The sequence below is a fragment of the Peromyscus californicus genome, unplaced genomic scaffold (genome assembly GCF_007827085.1).
Source record: "Peromyscus californicus insignis strain IS unplaced genomic scaffold, ASM782708v3 Scaffold_13__1_contigs__length_99412109, whole genome shotgun sequence".
Lineage (NCBI taxonomy): Eukaryota > Metazoa > Chordata > Mammalia > Rodentia > Cricetidae > Peromyscus > Peromyscus californicus.
In genome coordinates this window covers 25551455-25570460 of record NW_026294424.1, presented here as the reverse complement: position 1 = coordinate 25570460, position 19006 = coordinate 25551455, and the positions used below count along the sequence as shown (strand labels likewise).

At 40.7% G+C, this 19006-nt stretch overlaps 1 protein-coding gene across 3 annotated transcripts in view; it reads right to left on the bottom strand.

Annotated features, from left to right (window-relative positions):
- Positions 1–18756, bottom strand: part of Ugp2 (UDP-glucose pyrophosphorylase 2) — a 63557-nt gene extending 44801 nt beyond the window's left edge. The window contains exon 1 of one of the 3 annotated variants that reach the window (XM_052734733.1): positions 18537–18756. In XM_052734733.1, coding sequence (XP_052590693.1) covers positions 18537–18741 — 205 coding nt within the window. In that variant the 5' untranslated portion in view covers positions 18742–18756. Of the gene's footprint in view, positions 1–17413; positions 18142–18283; positions 18475–18536 lie in introns of those variants that run through there. The other 2 variants (XM_052734735.1, XM_052734734.1) reach the window with 2 other exon arrangements.
- Positions 18757–19006: the final 250 nt, after the last annotated feature.

Sequence of the window (19006 nt, the reverse complement as noted above, 5' to 3'; positions counted from 1 at the left end):
CATATTTTTCAAGTAAATCTGATTTAAGACTCAATTGCTTTGTTGTTTTTGTTTTTTGAGAGAGGGTTTCTCTGTGTAGTTTTGGGTCCTGTCCTGGATCTTGCTCTGTAGACCTTAGAAGCCTAACACACTTAGTATAAACTATGAAATTTGTTTTGATAAAATTTAAATCCTTTTTAGATTGATTTTTTTTTTTTTTTTTTTTTGGTTTTTCGAGACAGGGTTTCTCTGTGTAGCTTTGCGCCTTTCCTGGGACTCACTTGGTAGCCCAGGCTGGCCTCGAACTCACAGAGATCCGCCTGGCTCTGCCTCCCGAGTGCTGGGATTAAAGGCATGCGCCACCACCGCCCGGCTAGATTGATTATTTAAAGAAAGCTGAAAGCAGCAGGGCCATGGTGGCACAGCCTTTAGTTCCAGCACTTGGGAGGCAGAGGCAGATAGATCTCTGTGAGTTCAAGATAGCCAGGGCTACAAAAAGAAACCCTGTCTCAAAACAACAACAACAACAAAAACAAACAAAAAGGAAAAGAAAGAAAAAAACTGAAAGCATAGTGTTAAATAATTTTCTCAATTTTAATTTAGGAATAACAAGCCTAGAAGATAATTGTCCAGATGAGTGTAATTGTCCATGACAAGAAGCTGAGCCTTGGAGCAGAAGCCCTCAAGCCCTAAGAGTTAGCTTATTTTCCAGCAAGTCTTCAGACTGCTTATAGGATCAGAGCAGAGAAGGACCAACCAAGAAACATTTCAACCCAGACTGTTTATCTATTTTTTTTTGTTTTAAAAATTTACCTTATTAATGAAAATGAATATGGGCTACACTGACAGTTTTAATTACCTATAAGCCAATCTGGTAATATGTAAACATTATAAAAACATAGCACACATAAACACACATACACTCCAATAGTCAGATACAAAGATATTTTTAAAACTACCAAAAATTTTGTATTATCTGGAAGTTAGACTGCTGATCAAATCATCTTTTATAGCCATCCTTAATCTAAATCTGTACTTTTAAAGATATTACTTTTAATACAAATAAAGCATATGAGTTTTTACTTTTAAAGACATGGAGCCTAGCCTGACTGTTAAAGTTTTAAGTAGGCTGAGCAGGAACCAACAGATTGGTTTCTACATGGTCCTTTCTTTCCTTTTTCTAAAGCTTAAATGATAAGAGACTTGAAAAGCCTGTTTTTGAAAGATGAGATCACAAGTAGATTGGCAGTGGGTTTGTCTTTTAATAAAGCTGTTAAAATTTACTAACTAACTTAAGATACTAGTTATTAAAACTAAAAGCATAACCATTTTTACCATACACAATCACAATGAGTAGGCTTATCTAGCTATTTTGAATACTACTGTTTGCTGGTATTTTAATTTAAGTGGCCATGAGTGTTTTACTCAATTCTTTTGAGAAATTCTGAGGGTGGAGCTGAGTTATGTTGTCTTAACATGACACACAATTACATGGAAACAAACACATGAGACAAAATATTAAAAACAAACAAGTTTCTGTCTCTTGAGTGAACACATTGCCTTGGGCAATCTGGAAAACTGTCTTTTATCAATCTGCCTCAGTACCTTTAACCCTGTAACGTGGTCATGTGAGAGTGTATTTTCCAGGTCTCAGTTGTTTCACACTGAGAAGGCTGGGCTCAACAGCAAAGTCTGTGGAGCCCAAGGCTCTCTATTATTGAAAGTTCTTAGGCCACTCTAGTTATTTGGGTAAGTCTTAGGGATAATCTCTGGACACTGAAAAAAGCAGGCCTAGAGGAAGGAAAAGTTTTACCCATTTGGGAAGGTAGCAGGAAGGTCTGTTAGGACACAAGGAGAAAAACCAGGCTTTTTGGAAGTCCCCATAAAATGAAGAAAACCAAGTCAGAAAACAAACTTAAGATATGTCCGGTACATACCAGTTGACGGTGATGTTTGGGGGCTCCCAATGAAGCTTTCTAGCTTTTCTTGTGTCGTTAAGGGTCTTTGGTTGGAAAAGGAACATGAATTTAGTCCTGACAGTCCAAGCATTGTTTCTAGGGGGAGTGCTATAAACAGAGGATGGACAGATTGCAGGAAACTTTACTTCTAGCGTGTGTCCTATAGAGCTTAGTTTTCTTTGTTTTCTTGGCAGAGTGTTACAGATCAGTACATTAGGCACTTTCGAGAATTTCCTTTGATTTCTACAAAATAGGTCTAGCTGAAGGATGGTATTTGAGGTTAAGTTTTATTCTTCAGCCAAAATTTTCAAGCTTGTATTGGGGCCAAACAGTACACAGTAAATATTAGCCTTCTTCAAAATTCATGTTTTTTAATCTTTGATGTTGCATCACAGCATGTGTAATCCAAAGAGATCCTAAGTTCCAGGGCCTGTGGAGTAGAGAGAAACATCCCTCTCATCCATCCTTAAGAGTCCTTGGAGACCAGACCGTTAGCATACCCTCCCTTCCAGTCTCCTGCCCTCCACCCCAAGTTTCCTTGGGAGCATTTGAGCATAGCCTCAAAATGTTCAGAAACACTGGTTTGTATTCCAGATGTTTTGAGTCTTAATCATGCCCAGCTGGGGTCTTACCACACTGTGGCTTTCTATCAGGATTAAGTCACAAAAATATTGAAATGTTATTCCCTGTTATAAGCATTTCTGAGCCATTGAAGGCAACTTAGGCCTCTTTCCTAAAAAGCTGGGGGGAGGGGAGAGAAAAGGAAGGGGGGGCAGAGAGACAGAAAGAGAAAGGGGGGATAGATACTGGGCTCAGAGAAGAGGGTTGCTTATATGAATAGCTTTTTTGTTTTAAATTGCCATTCAGGTAGGTGTAGGTCAGTGGTAGAGCATGTGCTTAATATACCTGAAGACCTGGGTTCAATCTCCAGTCTAAAACAAACAAACAAACCCACCCACCCACCCCACAACTTTGCTGGATATAGTGGTGTACTCCTTTAAACCAAGCACTTGGGAAGCAGAGACAGATGGATCTGTGAGTTCAAGGCCAGGCTAGGCTACTAGTAGGACCATCTCAATGACTTCTCCTGCCCCCAAATTGCCATTCAAGTTACAAGTATAAATAGGTTGGGTGGGCCTTAAGAGCTAATCCTCAAGGGAAATCTTTTTACTTTAGGAATTAAACTCATATTTATTCTCTTGGAGAAAGGACTGTCTTTAGTACATGAAAAAAGAAATGTTCAAAACAGTTTTGGTTTGATGAACCAGAAATGTAAATAGATCATAATGGTAGAAAAGTGGGGAACAAGTTAACTGGTTTTTGTTTTGTTGTTGTCTTTTTAGGGCTTGGCATTTATCATGTCAGTATCCTCCCTAGTAAGTCAAGTAGGAAAGGCTGGCTGGAAGATATTATCTTAGATTTCTGCCAACTTTAGTAGGTCCAACCTTCAAACATATCCTCAAAAAATACCAAACACAGATTCAAATTTGAGTTATAAAAAAACATTCCTTTTATTTCTCCCATTTCTTTGATAAATATTAGATGCACAGAAGGAACAATTTGCATTCCGTCTATCCTGTTTTCAAATACAATCAGCTTCTACAAGGAAAGAACATAGTAACAAACTCATTATTCTCTTCTACCCCATTCTGCTGTGGTTTCATTCTCCTGGATGACGTGCTACTACTATAAAATTATATTTTTAATGATTAAGAAATAAGGATGAGTTTTCAGAAGAATATACAGAAACAGCTGGATTTGGTGGCACACACCTGAAACCCCAACAATCAAAAGCTAGGCAGGAAGAGTGCAAGTTTGAAGCCAGCTTGAATTTCATAGCGAGATCCTGTTTAAAAATTAAATTAAAGGATGGTTGGTTCAGCAAGAGCAGTGATCTTTCATGCTTCAGTGTAGACCAGAAGACATAGAGCTCAAATCCGTTTTTCTTTTCAGTTAGTTATTTATTCATCTTGAATTTTTAGAGGAAGGTCTGGAATTTCTGGAAGGTAAAGTACAGACTGAAGAACTTTTCTAGGACTTAACATTATCAAGTTACACTTCGGGCAATGACAACTAAGGGAAGATCAATGTAAGAATCCCGGAATAACGCAAGATTTCCAACCTCATACAAATGGTTTCTTCCCTTCCCACTTCCTACCGAAGAGAACTGATCCTCTACTACTTGAATTAGCAATCAAACATTTCATTAAATAGTCATAAAAACATTTTTAAAGATGAGAGAGAGCAATTAATCTACTCTTCTACTCTCCTCAATTTCTGGAGGAATCTGAGGTTCAAATAGCTAAATGACTTCCACAAGGTCACAGTGCAGGCAGATGCTAGGGCCTACAAATCAAGGTTTGTTTGTGTGTCCTCAGCTCCATCCCACCACAGTAAATCAACACATCCTAGTCATTTTCCTCTAGTCTGGTTTTCTTTAAATTTTGGAATAAAAATCCTTAAGTATCACTCTCCGTCAAAGTCTTATCTATCCAACCAACAGACTAAGTCCCCATCACACAAAACTGGACTTATTAGAATTTACTAGAATTATTGGGCTGGTTTCATTATACTTCAGTAAATGTCATACAGACCAAGCAGCAGTTGTTCTTCTCAGTCCCACTTCCTGCTATAATATAGTTCTTCCTTATTCACAAGAACTAAAATTTCAACATTACGGACTTTTTGCTATCCAAATGCAGAAGGCAGTGGGGGATACAGGATGTGTGGAATATTCCTTTACACTGTGTGACTATATGCCACTGTGATTGGTTTAATAAAGAAGCTGACTGGCCAAAAGCTGAACAGGAAAAGACTGTATGGGAGACCCAGACTAGGAGGATGCTGGGAAGAAAGGTGGAGTCTCCGGAGTCTTGAGCAAGAGGCAGAGGAAGCAGGAGATAAGTAAGCCGTGTTGAAAGAAGGTATCACCATGTGGCAGAGGGTAGATAAGAAATATGGGTTAATTTAAGTTGCAAGAGCTAGTTAGTAACAAGCACAAACTATCAGCCAAACATTTATAATTAATATTAAGTCTCCATGTTGGTTATTTGGGAACTAGCGGATGGGAAAGAATAGTCTGCCTACAAATGGCTTCCAATGTGGTGCACATAAGACATGAGAAAGCTTTAAAAAGGTTCTAAACACACAAAAATGGGGCCAAACGCAGCTTTCTAGTCTCATGTCTCTCATGCTAGCCACAGCATAGAGATGCGTCTCCTGGCAACAGCCAGCATGCCATGAGCTAAGTTGCATGAAGGCTTCCCACAGTCTCTCAAGGGGCCAGAGTACACAAAGATGTCTCTCAGCCTTTACCTGTGGATTTGATCCACCAGCAAGAGCTCCAATGGCGCACTTCATGGTGGGTTTCAGGTTTTGTTCATGCAGACAGAAAAGGTTACAGATGCTCAGTAAAGACAGATTCAGATGGAAAAAAACCTCTAAACAGGTTACAGTGTGTTTAAAAAATGTACAAAGGCTTGGGAAAGAAAAGAAAAAGGGTATATAGACAGTCATAAAAAATACAGTTTTAAAATAATAAAGTGCTTAAAAAGGGAGTAAAATAATATAAAAGAAAAAAGCCACGTAAAAGATGGGAAATACACAGAAAGTCTGGATCCTGTATGTTATTGTGTTGTCTTTAAATTTTTTGACTGCTAATAAACAAGCAATAACTGCCAAGAAATAGTGGATTATGGAAACTACTATATTTAACCAACCTATATATTTTAAAAATGTCTTGAGCCGGGCAGTGGTGGCGCACGCCTTTAATCCCAGCACTCAGGAGGCAGAGCCAGGCAGATCTCTGTGAGTTCGAGGCCAGCCTGGGCTACCAAGTGAGTCCCAGGAAAGGCGCAAAGTCTGTCTCGAAAAACCAAAATTGTCTTGACTTCAAAATGGAAGTCAAAAGATATGTTACTTTGAGGGAGGAGGTTATGCTTATATTTCCACAGGAGATGAGAAGCTATGGATTCATTCCAGGTTAATATGGATCAGGTTTGACTGGGGAAGACCCCCTGCAGATCCTGATTACAAACAGATTAGATTTAGATTCCCTAAAGATACCAGTGTCCCCAGACAACAGGAAGCAGTCTAAAAAACACAATACCCACATTTCCAAAAGATGGATTATGGATGCTTGTTATCATTTGGTGGGGGTGGGGGTGGGGGGTGAGAGGGGGTTTACAAGTTGTTATTGGTCATAGTCAGAAAAAAAAGCTAAACAAAAAGAGTTAAATTCGAAGATCTCTTTCTAAAGGAAAAATGGGGATATAACATAGAAATGATAGGAAAAAAAGGTTAGATTATTGAATCTACTTTAATCTCAAAATATTTTCCATTGATATGGATTTTGGTTTATTGATACAAATTTAATTTTGTTATACTGTATATACATTTCTACTCTTATTTGGGGTATTATGTTTATGTAGCTCACTTAAAAATGTAATGTATAATTAAGAATACAGATTAATAGTCATCTATAAGAGTCAAACTTATAGTCATGTTAGGTATGTTTTCAAGGTCATACACAGATATATTTAGAAAGAGGGATGGTCTTCAAACACTTCAAAGATATGATATTTAAAATGTTTTAATAACATAAGGCTTTTCTTGACAGTGAGACACATTTGCTCCCAGCAGCACCAATTTACTTCAGAGAAGGTGATGGGCATCGAAGAACCCCATATGGAGTTTACTTTATGGCAAAAGTTAGCCATTCGGGCACTTGCCTCAACTGCTGACAGTTACTGCCCAAAATGGACCTGCAGGACACAAAAGAAAGCGACTCCTAACTTTGCCAAGACAATGTAGGACAGTCCTTCAAAATTCCCTGCTTCTCAAAAATGGCTGTCAGATATTCTAGGCCTGTATGCCAAAGACAGATGTTCCAATGCTGCAGAGGAACTTTGGGTGACTGTTCAGACAGTCTGATGTCCCTGTTATTAGGTAACATTTCACCTTCTGGAGTCTTTGATGGAGTTAAAGACTAAATAATTAAAGTTTTCCTTAGTTAAGAGGAAAAGTAAATTAGGTGTAAAACTTTAGACTCACAAAGATAAAATAAATAGTATTTTCCCTAAATTGGCCAAATGCAAATGGACTGAATATTATAATTGTAATTCTTACTTATTAACTGTTTTTGTTGTGCATAATTTTACTATGTTAAAGTTAAAATCTTCCTTTTTAATTAGTCAAAAAGGGGGAAATGTGAACTATTCCTTTACACTGTGTGACTATATGCCACTGCGATTGGTTTAATAAAGAAGCTGACTGGCCAAAAGCTGGGCAGGAAGAGATTGTGTGGGAGACCCAGACTAGGAGGATGCTGGGAAGAAGGGTGGAGTCTCCAGAGTCTCAGCAAGAGGCAGAGGAAGCAGGAGATAAGCAAGCCATATTGAAAGAAGGTACCGCCACATGGCAAGAGAGTAGATAAGAAACGTGGGTTAATTTAAGTTGTAAGAGCCAGTTAGTAACAAGCATAAGCTATCAGCCAAGCATTTATAATTAATATTAAGTCTCCGTGTTGGTTATCTGGGAACTAGTGGGTGGGAAAGAAGAGTCTGCCTATGTAGGGGGTGAGGGAGTGGGAATAAACTTATCGGACATTCAGAAACCCAGCAAAAAACAGAAGGCAAAAGGCATGAACAGCAAAGGGTGAAGAACCATCCCTACTTTACTTTACCCCTATTCCCTCCATCTCAGTAGTCTCAACATTCCTTGGAAGCCCACAGACACTTACAGCCAACAGTCAAATGTCTTTTTTTTTTTTTTGACAGGGTATCTCTATATAGCTCTGGCTGTCCTGGAACTCACTATATAGACCAGGCTGGCCTAGAACTCGGAGATCTACCTGCCTGTGCCTCCCAAGTATTCAAATCAAACAACAACAACAATCACAGAACTCCCAGAATGTAATCATAACTGGAATAACAGTGAATGAAGTTGAAGTATACACTGATTGGACAATTCAAGCGAACCAGGTTCTTCTGTCCTTCAAATTCACGTGTGAAAACACTTCCTAAAAGAGCCCTTCTTTGGGCTCCACTACCCAGAAGTATCTGACATCTTGGCTGACCTTTGTGATCATGTCTCAGTTTCCACAACTGGCTCCTCCTTTCTCCTACTGAGCTCTTTAAAGACTGTCTCCAGATCAGCTTCTTTTCTCTTCATTTTTTCTGTCACCAATCTCACTACCGGTAACAAATAGTTCTCATAACAGCTCACATGCAGATGATGGAGGATGGAGGTCAGAAGACAACTGACAGAACCTGGCTCTCTCCTCCTACTATGTCGGTACTCAAGCACCTTTACCCACTGAGCCGTTGTCTCTTAGGCTCTTCTTATTAGTAGCTTTTAAGTATGTACCTCTCATCCAAATCCTACCACCACCAGCTCCAGACTTACCTTTGCTACCAATTCTAGATCTTTTATACCTGGATACTCAGGGTACCTCAAACTCAGCTTTGTTGTGTCTAAAACAGAAATCACTATCGAAATTACACTTCCTGCCCTTCCTGCTCCCTACAACATTAACCTTTTCTTAAATCATTCAGACTAAAGCTGAAGTCACGCGGTTGGCTCCTCCCACCTCTGTCTTCACATTCTCTTCAATCAGTAACAAAATCACTTATTTGGATCATTATATTCCATCTCTTTCTATTTTTTTTTAAATTTTTTTAAATTTATTTACTTTTATTTTATGCGTGTTGGTGTTTTGCCAGCAGGTCAGACTTCTGAGTTACAGACAGTTGTGAGCTGCCATGTGGGTGCTGGGATTTGATCCCAGGTCTTTTGGGAGAGCAGTCAGTGCCCTTAACTACTGAGCCATCTTTCCAGGCCCCATCTCTTTCTATTTTTAATAATGTCTTAATTTTCCCCAGCATTTTCATTCTTCTGTTCAGGACAATGGCCTAACCAACCTGCCTTCCACTCTACTCTTGTGATGCCAAGAGGTATGAATTGATTCCCATCTCTGTACTAAGTCTTCCTTATTTGGTGGAATATTCAATGTCTACTGAAGTAAATATAAATTCATGATCCAGGAATTTCTTTTTTCTTATAATTTAAAAAAGATGTTTAAATATTTATTTTATCTTATGTGTATGAGTGTCTTGCCTGCATATGTGTGCTCAGTGTGCATGCCTGGTGCCTGAAGAGGCCAGAAGAGAGCATCAGAGACTCTGGAACTGGAGTTATAGATGGTTGTAAGCCTCCATGAGAGTGCTGGGAAGTAAGCATGGGTCCTCGCAAGAGCAACAAGTGCTCTTAACTCTTGAGCCATCAGGACCACAATCCAAGCATATCTTAAACCCAGGTTGAGGTACCTTTCAAATGGTCATAGCTAGTAAAAGTACTAAAAGTGCACAAAGAGTACAATTTCCTACTCTGTGACTTCTAAATCACAGTCCTTATAAAACTTTTAATTTGCATATAAATAACCCGGAGAGCTAGTTAAAATTAAAACACTGATTCCTGGGCAAGCTCCCAGACATGCTGACTCAACAGTTTTCAGGTAGGGAGCATATTTATTTCTAATGGGCAAACACTGCCAGTATTACTTTGATAATACTTCATTTATTTTAATGTTTATTTAAGCCATGCTCCTGGTTCTTCTTGTCACCTATTCTATACCTCAAGGACATGCTGTTTCTGAGATGGCACCAGGCCCAGATTGGTCTAACTTTTTACAGTTGATTAGTTTAAATATGTAACATAATTCTGACTAGTGACACACAAGTGTTTAAGTTGACAAACGATTTTATAGAAATGTGTTCCTCAGTGAGTGAGTGAGAGAGAGAAAGGGAGAGAGGATCTACATGAATGTTTAATAAATGCTTGGGGTGAGGCAAGCAATAATGATTATTATTACTGCTGTTTTGTTTTACTCAGATAGCCCTTGAATTTTGACAATGCTCCTGCCTCAGCTTCCCCTGTTATGGGATTATAGGCAGATACCATATCCAACTCAGGTATTTGTGTGTGTGTGTGTGTGTGTGTGTGTGTGTGTGTGTGTGTGTGTGTGAGAGAGAGAGAGAGAGAGAGAGAGAGAGAGAGAGAGACAGACAGAGAGAGAGAGAGAGTGAGAGAGAGAGAGAGAGAGAGAGAGAGAGAGAGAGAGAGAGAGAGAGAGATTGAGAGAGAGATTGAGAGAGAGAGAGAGAGAGAATCCACATGCATGTTTAATAAATGCTTGGGGTGGGGCCTGCCAGAGGTCTAACCCAGGGCTTCCTTCCTATCAGGCAAGTGCTCTCTGGGGCTGCACTCCCAGCCAGTAAACAGTTGTGACAACAAAAATAAAAGGATGTAAGACTTCTCAACACTACTATGAGAATGCTCAAGAGTTTTGCTAGTCATGCATTGCTCTCTTTACAAAAATAAAAGGATGTAAGACTTCACAACACTACTATGAGAATGCTCAAGAGATTTGCTAGTCATGCATTGCTCTCTTTACATCAAAACCAGCAGAATACATAAACTAGACTTCTCATTAAAATTAACCTTGTTTTCATACAATACAGTCTATTCTTTTGGTAGCGCTAGTGATTGACTCCAGAGCTTTTTTATACATACTAAGCAAGTGTTACACTACAGAATAAACATCTCCAATCTAGAACAGTTCTTAAAAATCTCAATTAAAGAATAAATTATCACTTGTGGAAAACATTCAAAGTACCCTTGTTAAATAGTATCACTTTATTTTTAGGGTTAGCAGCTGAGAAGAAAGTCATGCCAAAGGGAAGCAGTGTAACATAAAGTTACCAAGGGCCATCAATTACCCGGCAGCCCTGTCTTACATCTTGATATATGTACACTTTGATACACTGTTAAGCCTGGAAAGGCCTTTAAGGTCAGTTAGTCCCACGGATAAAGAAATGAGCCCAGACAGGATGATTTTCCTAAGTGGTACCCAAGTCCCACTGTCTGGCAGCCTGCTTGCTTCTCTTTGAACTCATAGTTTCAGTACATTTACATGGTTTATTACTCCAGGAGCAGGCCACCAAATCAGTATGAAAACTAGAAACCCAACTGTTTATCATATGCTGTTATCCGGGGACAATAAAACTAAACATTAAAGCATTCTCTCACTGCATCTTATGCTCTTCTACTTTTCCTTAGATATTATGTTTCCTGAGCAATGGGGAAAATTAGGCAATCTATAAATAGTTTATTCCCAAGGCTAATCTTTTAACCACTAGTACAACTGGGCCTAAAACAGTGCATATATCTATACAACTGTTTTTCTGTATGCATAAAGCTTTAAAATTCTAAGCAAAATCACAACACAAATAAAATACTGTATCAGCTTTTGCCAAGACAGCAACTCTAATTGCTTTTCAGATTTCTGTGGCCCAGGAGAAAGAAGAGCTGTTCTCAACAAGCTGTTCCCTAAAATAGTATTTTTACAATTTGGTGACCAGCAAGTAGACAGTAGACAAAGCATACCCTGACTACTTCAAGTCCAGGAACACCATCAACAGTTTGCACTGTTTTCTTAGGACACAAATGAAATCACAAAGGAATAGGAAACTCTTAATTTATGTAAGAAAAACCAACAAAAATATCTAGGAATGTTTGGAGAAAATAAAACATTTTGTTGTTTAAGCTAAGTAAGACAGCATGGCTTGTTTCTCGGTGGTTCTCAGAAACAATCCTTAATTGTCAAAATGGCTAGGGGACACAACCAATTTCTTTTGGCCATGACTGAGAAAAATAAACAATGGGAGCTATTGGCAGAGGCAGAATTGGAGCCTTAGACAATCACTCTACAACAAGCTAAAGGAGATGCCTGCATCTCCAATCAAGAGAACTGGGAAACAGTTCTCAAACACAGCGCTATTAGAGTTTTTACACAAAAGTTGCTTAATCAAAAATCACAGTTTAATTTTCTTGAGATAGTTTAGCAACTCCAACTTCCAAAGAACTTAGCGAGTTAATAATAGAAAAATCTATGTCTGATAGAATTTTAGAGATCTAAGAGATGCTATTTCAATTAATAGTAACTATGCCTGGGACAATCTACTAAAAGACCAAAAATGTTCACAATTCAAACGCTGTTTCTCCAAGTTCAAATTGAATATTTTAGAAAAAAAAATTGTAGGCTGTTTTAAAAGGGCCACAGTCTTTAGAAAACCTCCAGTTTCTAAAGAATCCCGCACTATCAAAGGGCTTAAATCAACCATCCTTCTTCTCGCATTTAAATCTGAGTACCTCAATACAAACACAGTCTGACATTGTTAGAATTTATTCCAATAGTATAAGTGCAGAAGCAAAACCACCATTTTCTCCACTGTACAAATAATTTTGGGATGAATAGCATTTTAGGAAGTTAATACATCTTTTATTCATTTTTCACCAATAAGAAAGGTAACTTCCAAGTATTTGTTTCTATTAACTCTCCAGACTTCTGAGAACTCATAATACCTTCATTTCTACAAAAAGTACCAAATAAAGCTTGATGGAAAGCTATAGTAGATTGTTCTTCTATATAAAACATTTGTATTATCAGGCCAGTTTGTATTCCTATCACAAGTTCTCTCATTATTTTAAGTTGGCTATAATTCATCTCTGAAGAAACAACACATGCACATGTACATTGGTTTCTGTGACACGCTACTATAAGAAAAACTCTATTACAGAAACTTTTGATGTCTCTTCAGAATTCTGAAACAACACTTCCAAGAAATGTACCCATTAATATTTATCTCTCTAATATTCTTTGTCAATTTTTTTCTTCAGTAGTCCTTCACAAATGAAAATCATCAATTACACTTAGAAGAAGGGTTCAGTAAGGGAATTTCACCACAGAGATTACAAAGTACAACATGACAGTAGAGCTTCGTCAGACCAATTCTTCATTTTGAGTTCCCCACATATTTACAACTATGACGGACTTGAACTCAGTTCCCACCCCGACCCTCTAGCAACATAGCCCATCTGACCTCCAGCTTTCAGGAGTGTGCTTTAGCCCACACTCCATTGTCACGACTCCTGACTTAACTCATTCCACAATCCCCTGGGTACAAAAATATCTTAGTCACTTCAGTGATAAGCAAGAGGTTTTAGGATGTGAGAAGAACCAGGCCAAAGCTTGACCTTGACAACCAAGCCACCCTTGTGCTCATCTGAGACCCTTCAGTTAAAATTAGCTCAGCAATCTTTGCTGACCCCCTGCCATCTACCCAACAGGAATCACCAACAGTCAAAAACTTACAACAAATGGAAATGCTGACAGGCCACAGATATTTTTAAGCAATACAGATGAATTTATATGGGTTTCCCTGAAATATACTTCAATTTTTAAGACTAAAGGACATTTTTACCTAGCTTAGATAGACAATGGCATATTCACAGTCGTAAAAATACTTCTAAAATCACAGTTTTAAGCATATAAACTAGCCTTGGCTGGCTGGCTATTCAACCTCAGTCTCTTTACCATTTATAAGTCTCCAAACATTAATGGAGACAGTTCTCAGAACTTTTCAAAAAGAAAATTCCAAATGGCATCTGTTGACAAACCCAGCAAAACCCCACAACTGCTGATGCTACTACCTCCAAATGTGACAGGCAGGAAAGAGGTAGTATTCACTTATTTAGAAAAGTGGGGCTGCTAGACAAGCAGTTTCACAGGCAGAATACAGCAGCTTGATACGCTTCCGGCTCTAAAAGCATTACCCTACAAGAAAGTACCACTTAGCAGCTGAAGAACACAGATATGCAAAGAAACTTAGGCTGTTATTGGCCCAGTAATTACATATGGAGAACTCACTGCTGTATTAGTATTAAGTGTTTTTATTAACTGGAAACTTCCCACTAAGTTCTTATGGTCTAAGTGCCTGAGGAAGAAGATACCTAGTTTTCTTATAAAAAGTAGTGCTTAGCCCGGCAGTGGTGGCGCACACCTTGAATCTCAGCACTTGGGAGGCAGAGGCAGGCGGAACTATATGAGTTTGAGGTCAGCCTGGTCTACCGAGCGAGTTCCAGGACAGGTTCCAAATCTACACAGAGAAACTCTCTCGAAAAACAACAACAACAACAACAACAACAGAAAGTAGTGCTTAGATTTGAAGTCCAGTCAAGTGTAGCATCCCTATGTTCCATATCATCCAAGATGTGCATTCTCAATGAATAGTTCATAACACGCTGATCTCTGATCTACTGAACCCCGAGTATGTACCTTAAGGGAAATCCATATAATTCAATGCATACCATGAGCATTCAAGGAAAAAAAATGTTTAAACTAAACTTTTAAAATGTAACTTGTATTTACCCCTATAATATCCAAGCTTTACCCTGCCCTGCCTTCCCCTTCAGGCCCTGTATAGGTTTAGTATTTTTCTTTTAAATGTACAACTTTCAAGTAACCAGACCTGAATATTAAATCTGGAATATGAAAATCCAGAACTGTCTATCTATATTTCTGTTGCTAGCATGTCAGGTAAGAATGCTATGTGAAAAGCCATCATTATTTTATTAAAGTTACTGGCCACACACTACTTACCTAGCTCAGTCAATTAACATAACACCCTATTTCAGGTTCTCAATAGCCCTGAGACATAAGCACTAATACCCAGTGGAGGAGGTGGGGACAGGAGACTGAATCCAATACCTCACCCATGCTAAGCACCAGCTTGATCACTCAACTATACTCCTAGTCCAATATCCAAATTTCTTTGTTGTTGTTTGAGGTTTTTGTTTTTTATTTTCCCCTGAGACAGAGTTTATCTGTTTAACAGCCCTGACTGTCCTGGAACTCACTTTGTATACCAGGCTGGCCTCAAACTTACAAGGATCCACTTGCCTCTGCCTCCTGAGTGCAGGGGCTGAGAGTGTGCACCACCAATATCCAAATTTTACATAGGTTCAGAAAAGTGTCTAAAATCACCTTTCAGTAACAGGAGTCAAATCTAAGTCCATGACCTTTCATCTTTCCCAGTATTTATGCAATTTAGGGTATGTTATAAAAAACTACCACCAAAAACATAGGATAGGCTCACCTATTTAAAAAGCATGTGGGACATTTTAGGTTGTGGGCATTTGCTGCCTGTGACAAATTTTTTCAGAATATCTAATTTCAAGAAACTGTATTTTCCCCAGGGATATATTATCTTTGTCAACAGGAAATGGTAGTCTACTTGGAGAATAGGCCATTCCTAAAATTTTTTTAATTAATTAATTTTTATTTTATGTGCACTGTTGCTTTGTCTACATGTATGTCTGTGTGAGGGTGCCAGATCTCCTAGAACTGGAGGTATAGACACTTGTGAGCTGCCATGTGGGTGCTGGGAATTGAACCCAGGTCCAGTGCTCCTAACCTCTGAGCCATCTCTCCAGCCCCATAAAATCTTTAATTTAAGAAGCAACAAAAGGTTTTGGAAAGGACAGAAGTTTTAAACAACTCATGTATTTGAGGCTTCCTAGTAGCTCATCTTTGCACAAGATATAACTTTGATAAGCTGTAAAGTCATGATAAAAGGACTTCTTGAGGCTCTTCTTAAATGAGACAATACATGAAGCCCTAACATTCATTACCACGTTCCTTATGAAACAGCATAAGCAGAGTTCCAGTGAGTAGAAGGAAACATCAGTAACTTCTGGGAGGAGGGGGTCAAAGAACTGAATTGCTTTAAAAAAAAAAAAAAAACCTGAAAAACAGAATTTTCCAACTTTTATACTTGAAAACTGATGTGTGTAGACAACTCTGAAATTAGCCAATTAGTTTTATCATTCCTAACAGTAGCCAAAGTTAACACATAGAGGGTTCCTACTTAAAATACAAAAATTAAACAATGAGAAACAGCATGATAGAGTTAAAAACATTTCGAGTGTCATTTTTTTGGGTAAAATTGCTGTTTAAAAGAAAAACTACTACCTCAAAGAAAAGTGGTTAGCAAATAAATCAAACGTGGTGTCTTGGGTTGCATCATGGGAACAGGAATCAGAGTTGAGTTTACGGTTTAGTTAATGCAACTATGTTAATTTCCTAATTTAACTGTGCAACATTTTGAAAAATGTAGAAGTATTTCAAAATAACAGGCTTTTAAAAAGTGGATAAAAAAGTAAAAAGACAGATGTCCACAGGCACTTAGGTATACTTAATTTAGAAATCTGAAGATCGCCTCAACAGCAAAAACTGTAAATGTGCATCAACTCTGTAAGCTATCCTAAAAATACTAACTACATGGAATATCTTGAGTTTAATACTTTTTAAATTCCTAGGAGAAGCGATCTGTTTGCTTTTCTCTAGCGTATTCTTACAAAACGCTGGCTTTATGGTACTTACGAGACCAGTAAACTTCTAGGCTACCTCTGCCTTACTAATCTTAAGACATTTATTAAGTTAGAAGATAAGAAGCACCTCTAGCCACATATAAAGCATATCGTGAACTTCAAAACATAATGACAAAGTGACATTTCTGAGCTTAGTGGTGATGGCAGGCAGGCATAAGGGTCTCATCTGTTTCCATAATATTGCAGGCAGTCAGATTCTTTTAATCTAGTATACAAAATTTGGGAAGAGTTAATAAAGTGAGGCACAACTCAGTAGGGCATTTTCATTCCCAGGGTCAAATGATGGACATCACTAGCATAACTAAGAAAAGAAAGAAGAAAAAAAAAAAAAAAAGGTACGTCTACCATTACTGAGAATCACATTAAGTGGTCGCAAACTTTACTAGCTGTGTTAAGCAAGATGGCTGAAGCTATCACACCCTGGGGTCTGGAAGGAAAAAGAGTTACTTACATATCAAAAGGCAAATTCTATAAAGTTAGAAGAAGTTGTTTAAGGCAGCACCAATTGCAACGTGTATACCACACACACTTACACAGCCTAGCTGATAGGTATTTGCTAAACCCTTTCTTTACACACAGAATTTAGATGGTAATTTTCAATGTAAAGAAATCATAATCTTTTAATACTTTTAAAAAGAAAAGACAAAAGCAAACAGCAATGCAGCAAAGTCATTTCTCTGACTGAAATGACCTCCAGTACTACTCCAGAACTACTCCTGATTTCGCAATACAGGAATCTGAGACTCAATCCACGTACACACAGAGTAGAAGTGGAGAACGGTATAGCTTCCTCAGTAGTCTTGGCAAACCCATCTGCCTGCCCCTAGCCTCTGGGTTTCCTTTCTCCATAATGATAACTTATCACAGACCACAAGAAGGGAACAAGAATCAATCAGCAGTCAAAATCTGTTTTAATTACTGCGGTCATTATCCGCGAAGTCAGAATACTATTAAACCTGATTTTAGGGGGGCAGAACCCCTGCAGGGCACAGGGGCGTGAATACACGTACATGAAACACCAACCCAGCAAGCGGCGCAAAGCAGCTCAGATACCAATTTAACCAAAAAGGTTTGGCAAACGGCATCACAAGTGAACATTTACAGTTCCAAACTGCCCACTACTCTGGAGACTACCAGTACCCAAATTCGGACGAAGCAGTCAAGAGATAAGAAGCAAAATGTCTTACCTTGCACAAATCTCGACATTTTGGGGTTTTATTAAAAAAAAATAATCTGGTTTATAATTTTCAATGTCTTGGAGTTGCGTTATAAGGAAGGTCTCTCGTCCTTCCCGGCAACAACCGATGTGTTTTCTCCTCCGATGTTTAGCTACTTAAGTATTCGTACAAAAACGATCAAAAACTGGCCTTTAAAAAAAAAAAAATCCAGAAGACGGAAACTTGGTGGGACCGAGTCAGCCTAGGAGCTCCGGGCTACTCTGCGATCCGGACACCACTGGGGGCCAGACTGGAGACTCCGGAAAAGGTAAAACCACACGAACTTAAATTTCATCAATGAAGAGGCGGACCTAGAGCGGCTTTTTCACCGCCCCCCACCCCGCCCGGTCTCCACGCCCTCTAGGGCAGGACTGCCGCAGGCCCCCGGCCGCACCCCGCGGCCCCCAGCCAGCCGCCGTCCAGCCGCGAGCTGCAGGCGCCCGGCGCCGCTCGGGAGGCGGGGAGGCCGGCGAAGGGGCAGCGCAACCTTTTCTCCAGCCCATAAATAGCCCGGACTCGGCGGCGGGCGCTGCGAATTCCGCACCCCGGCAGACAGCTGGCCGCGGCCTCGGGTGTCCCGGCCTCCCACACGCAGCGGCTCGCCACGGGGGGCCCGGGGAGGGGGGACGCCGAGGCCCAGCTCGTCCTTCCCCCGGGGACCGGCCTCCGGGACCCCCCGGGAGGCCTGGCCCTTCTCGGCACGCCCTCGGCCCTCCCGCCCCTCACTCTTCCACGCCCCACGTTCGGCCTCCCGCCACGCCTTTCCGAGCAGGGCCCCCCACGGAGGTCGCCCGGAGCCCTCCCGCACGCACGCCCGCCCGCCCCTTCGGTGACACCCACCTTCCTCTCCCTCCGGCGGCTCGGAAGTTGGAGGCCCGGGATCGAGTCTCGCAGGCTGCGCGAGGGCGGCTGCGGCGGCCTCCTCTCCGCTCCCGTCACACGCAAGCACCCGGAGCCCGGCGCCAGCGCTCGCAGCCCGTGTCCGCCCGGCCGCCGCCTCCCGACACCGGAGCCCCCACTTTCCGCACACGCCTCCCCTCCCCCTCCGGTCGGAGCAGCCACCCCCATCCCCCCAATGCGGAAATGTCTCTACCGTTCAGAGCGACAGGCGCAGCCGCCAGACAGGAGCCGAAGTTTGCGCAGGGCCTGGCCAATGAGACGCGCGGAGGTGGCAGGGGGCGGGGCGTGCGGGGCAAGAGGGAGGCGGGCGCACAGGCGAACGCGGGAATCCCTCGCGTGGGAGCTGCGCGGCAGGCGGATCGCGGCCGGGCAGGGCTCTTTGGCAGTGGCAGCTTCATGCAGATGCCGCGAGCGTGTGAGAGAACCGCAGCGTGTAGTTGTGTTTGCACGCCACCCAAATTGGCCCGTTGAGGAAACCCTAGCCGCTGGATTCTGAGCTCCCCATCACCGCGTCCTCAGTGGCTCCTGACGGCCCTGCCCCACCGTTGGTTTGAGGAGAGCTAGGGCGTCCAGAATCAAGAAGCCAGATGTGTGTGGCCTACCAGCAGGGAGAGGGACTTAGGGCGTCGAAGGAAGTGCCAAATGAAGGCTCCCCTCACCATA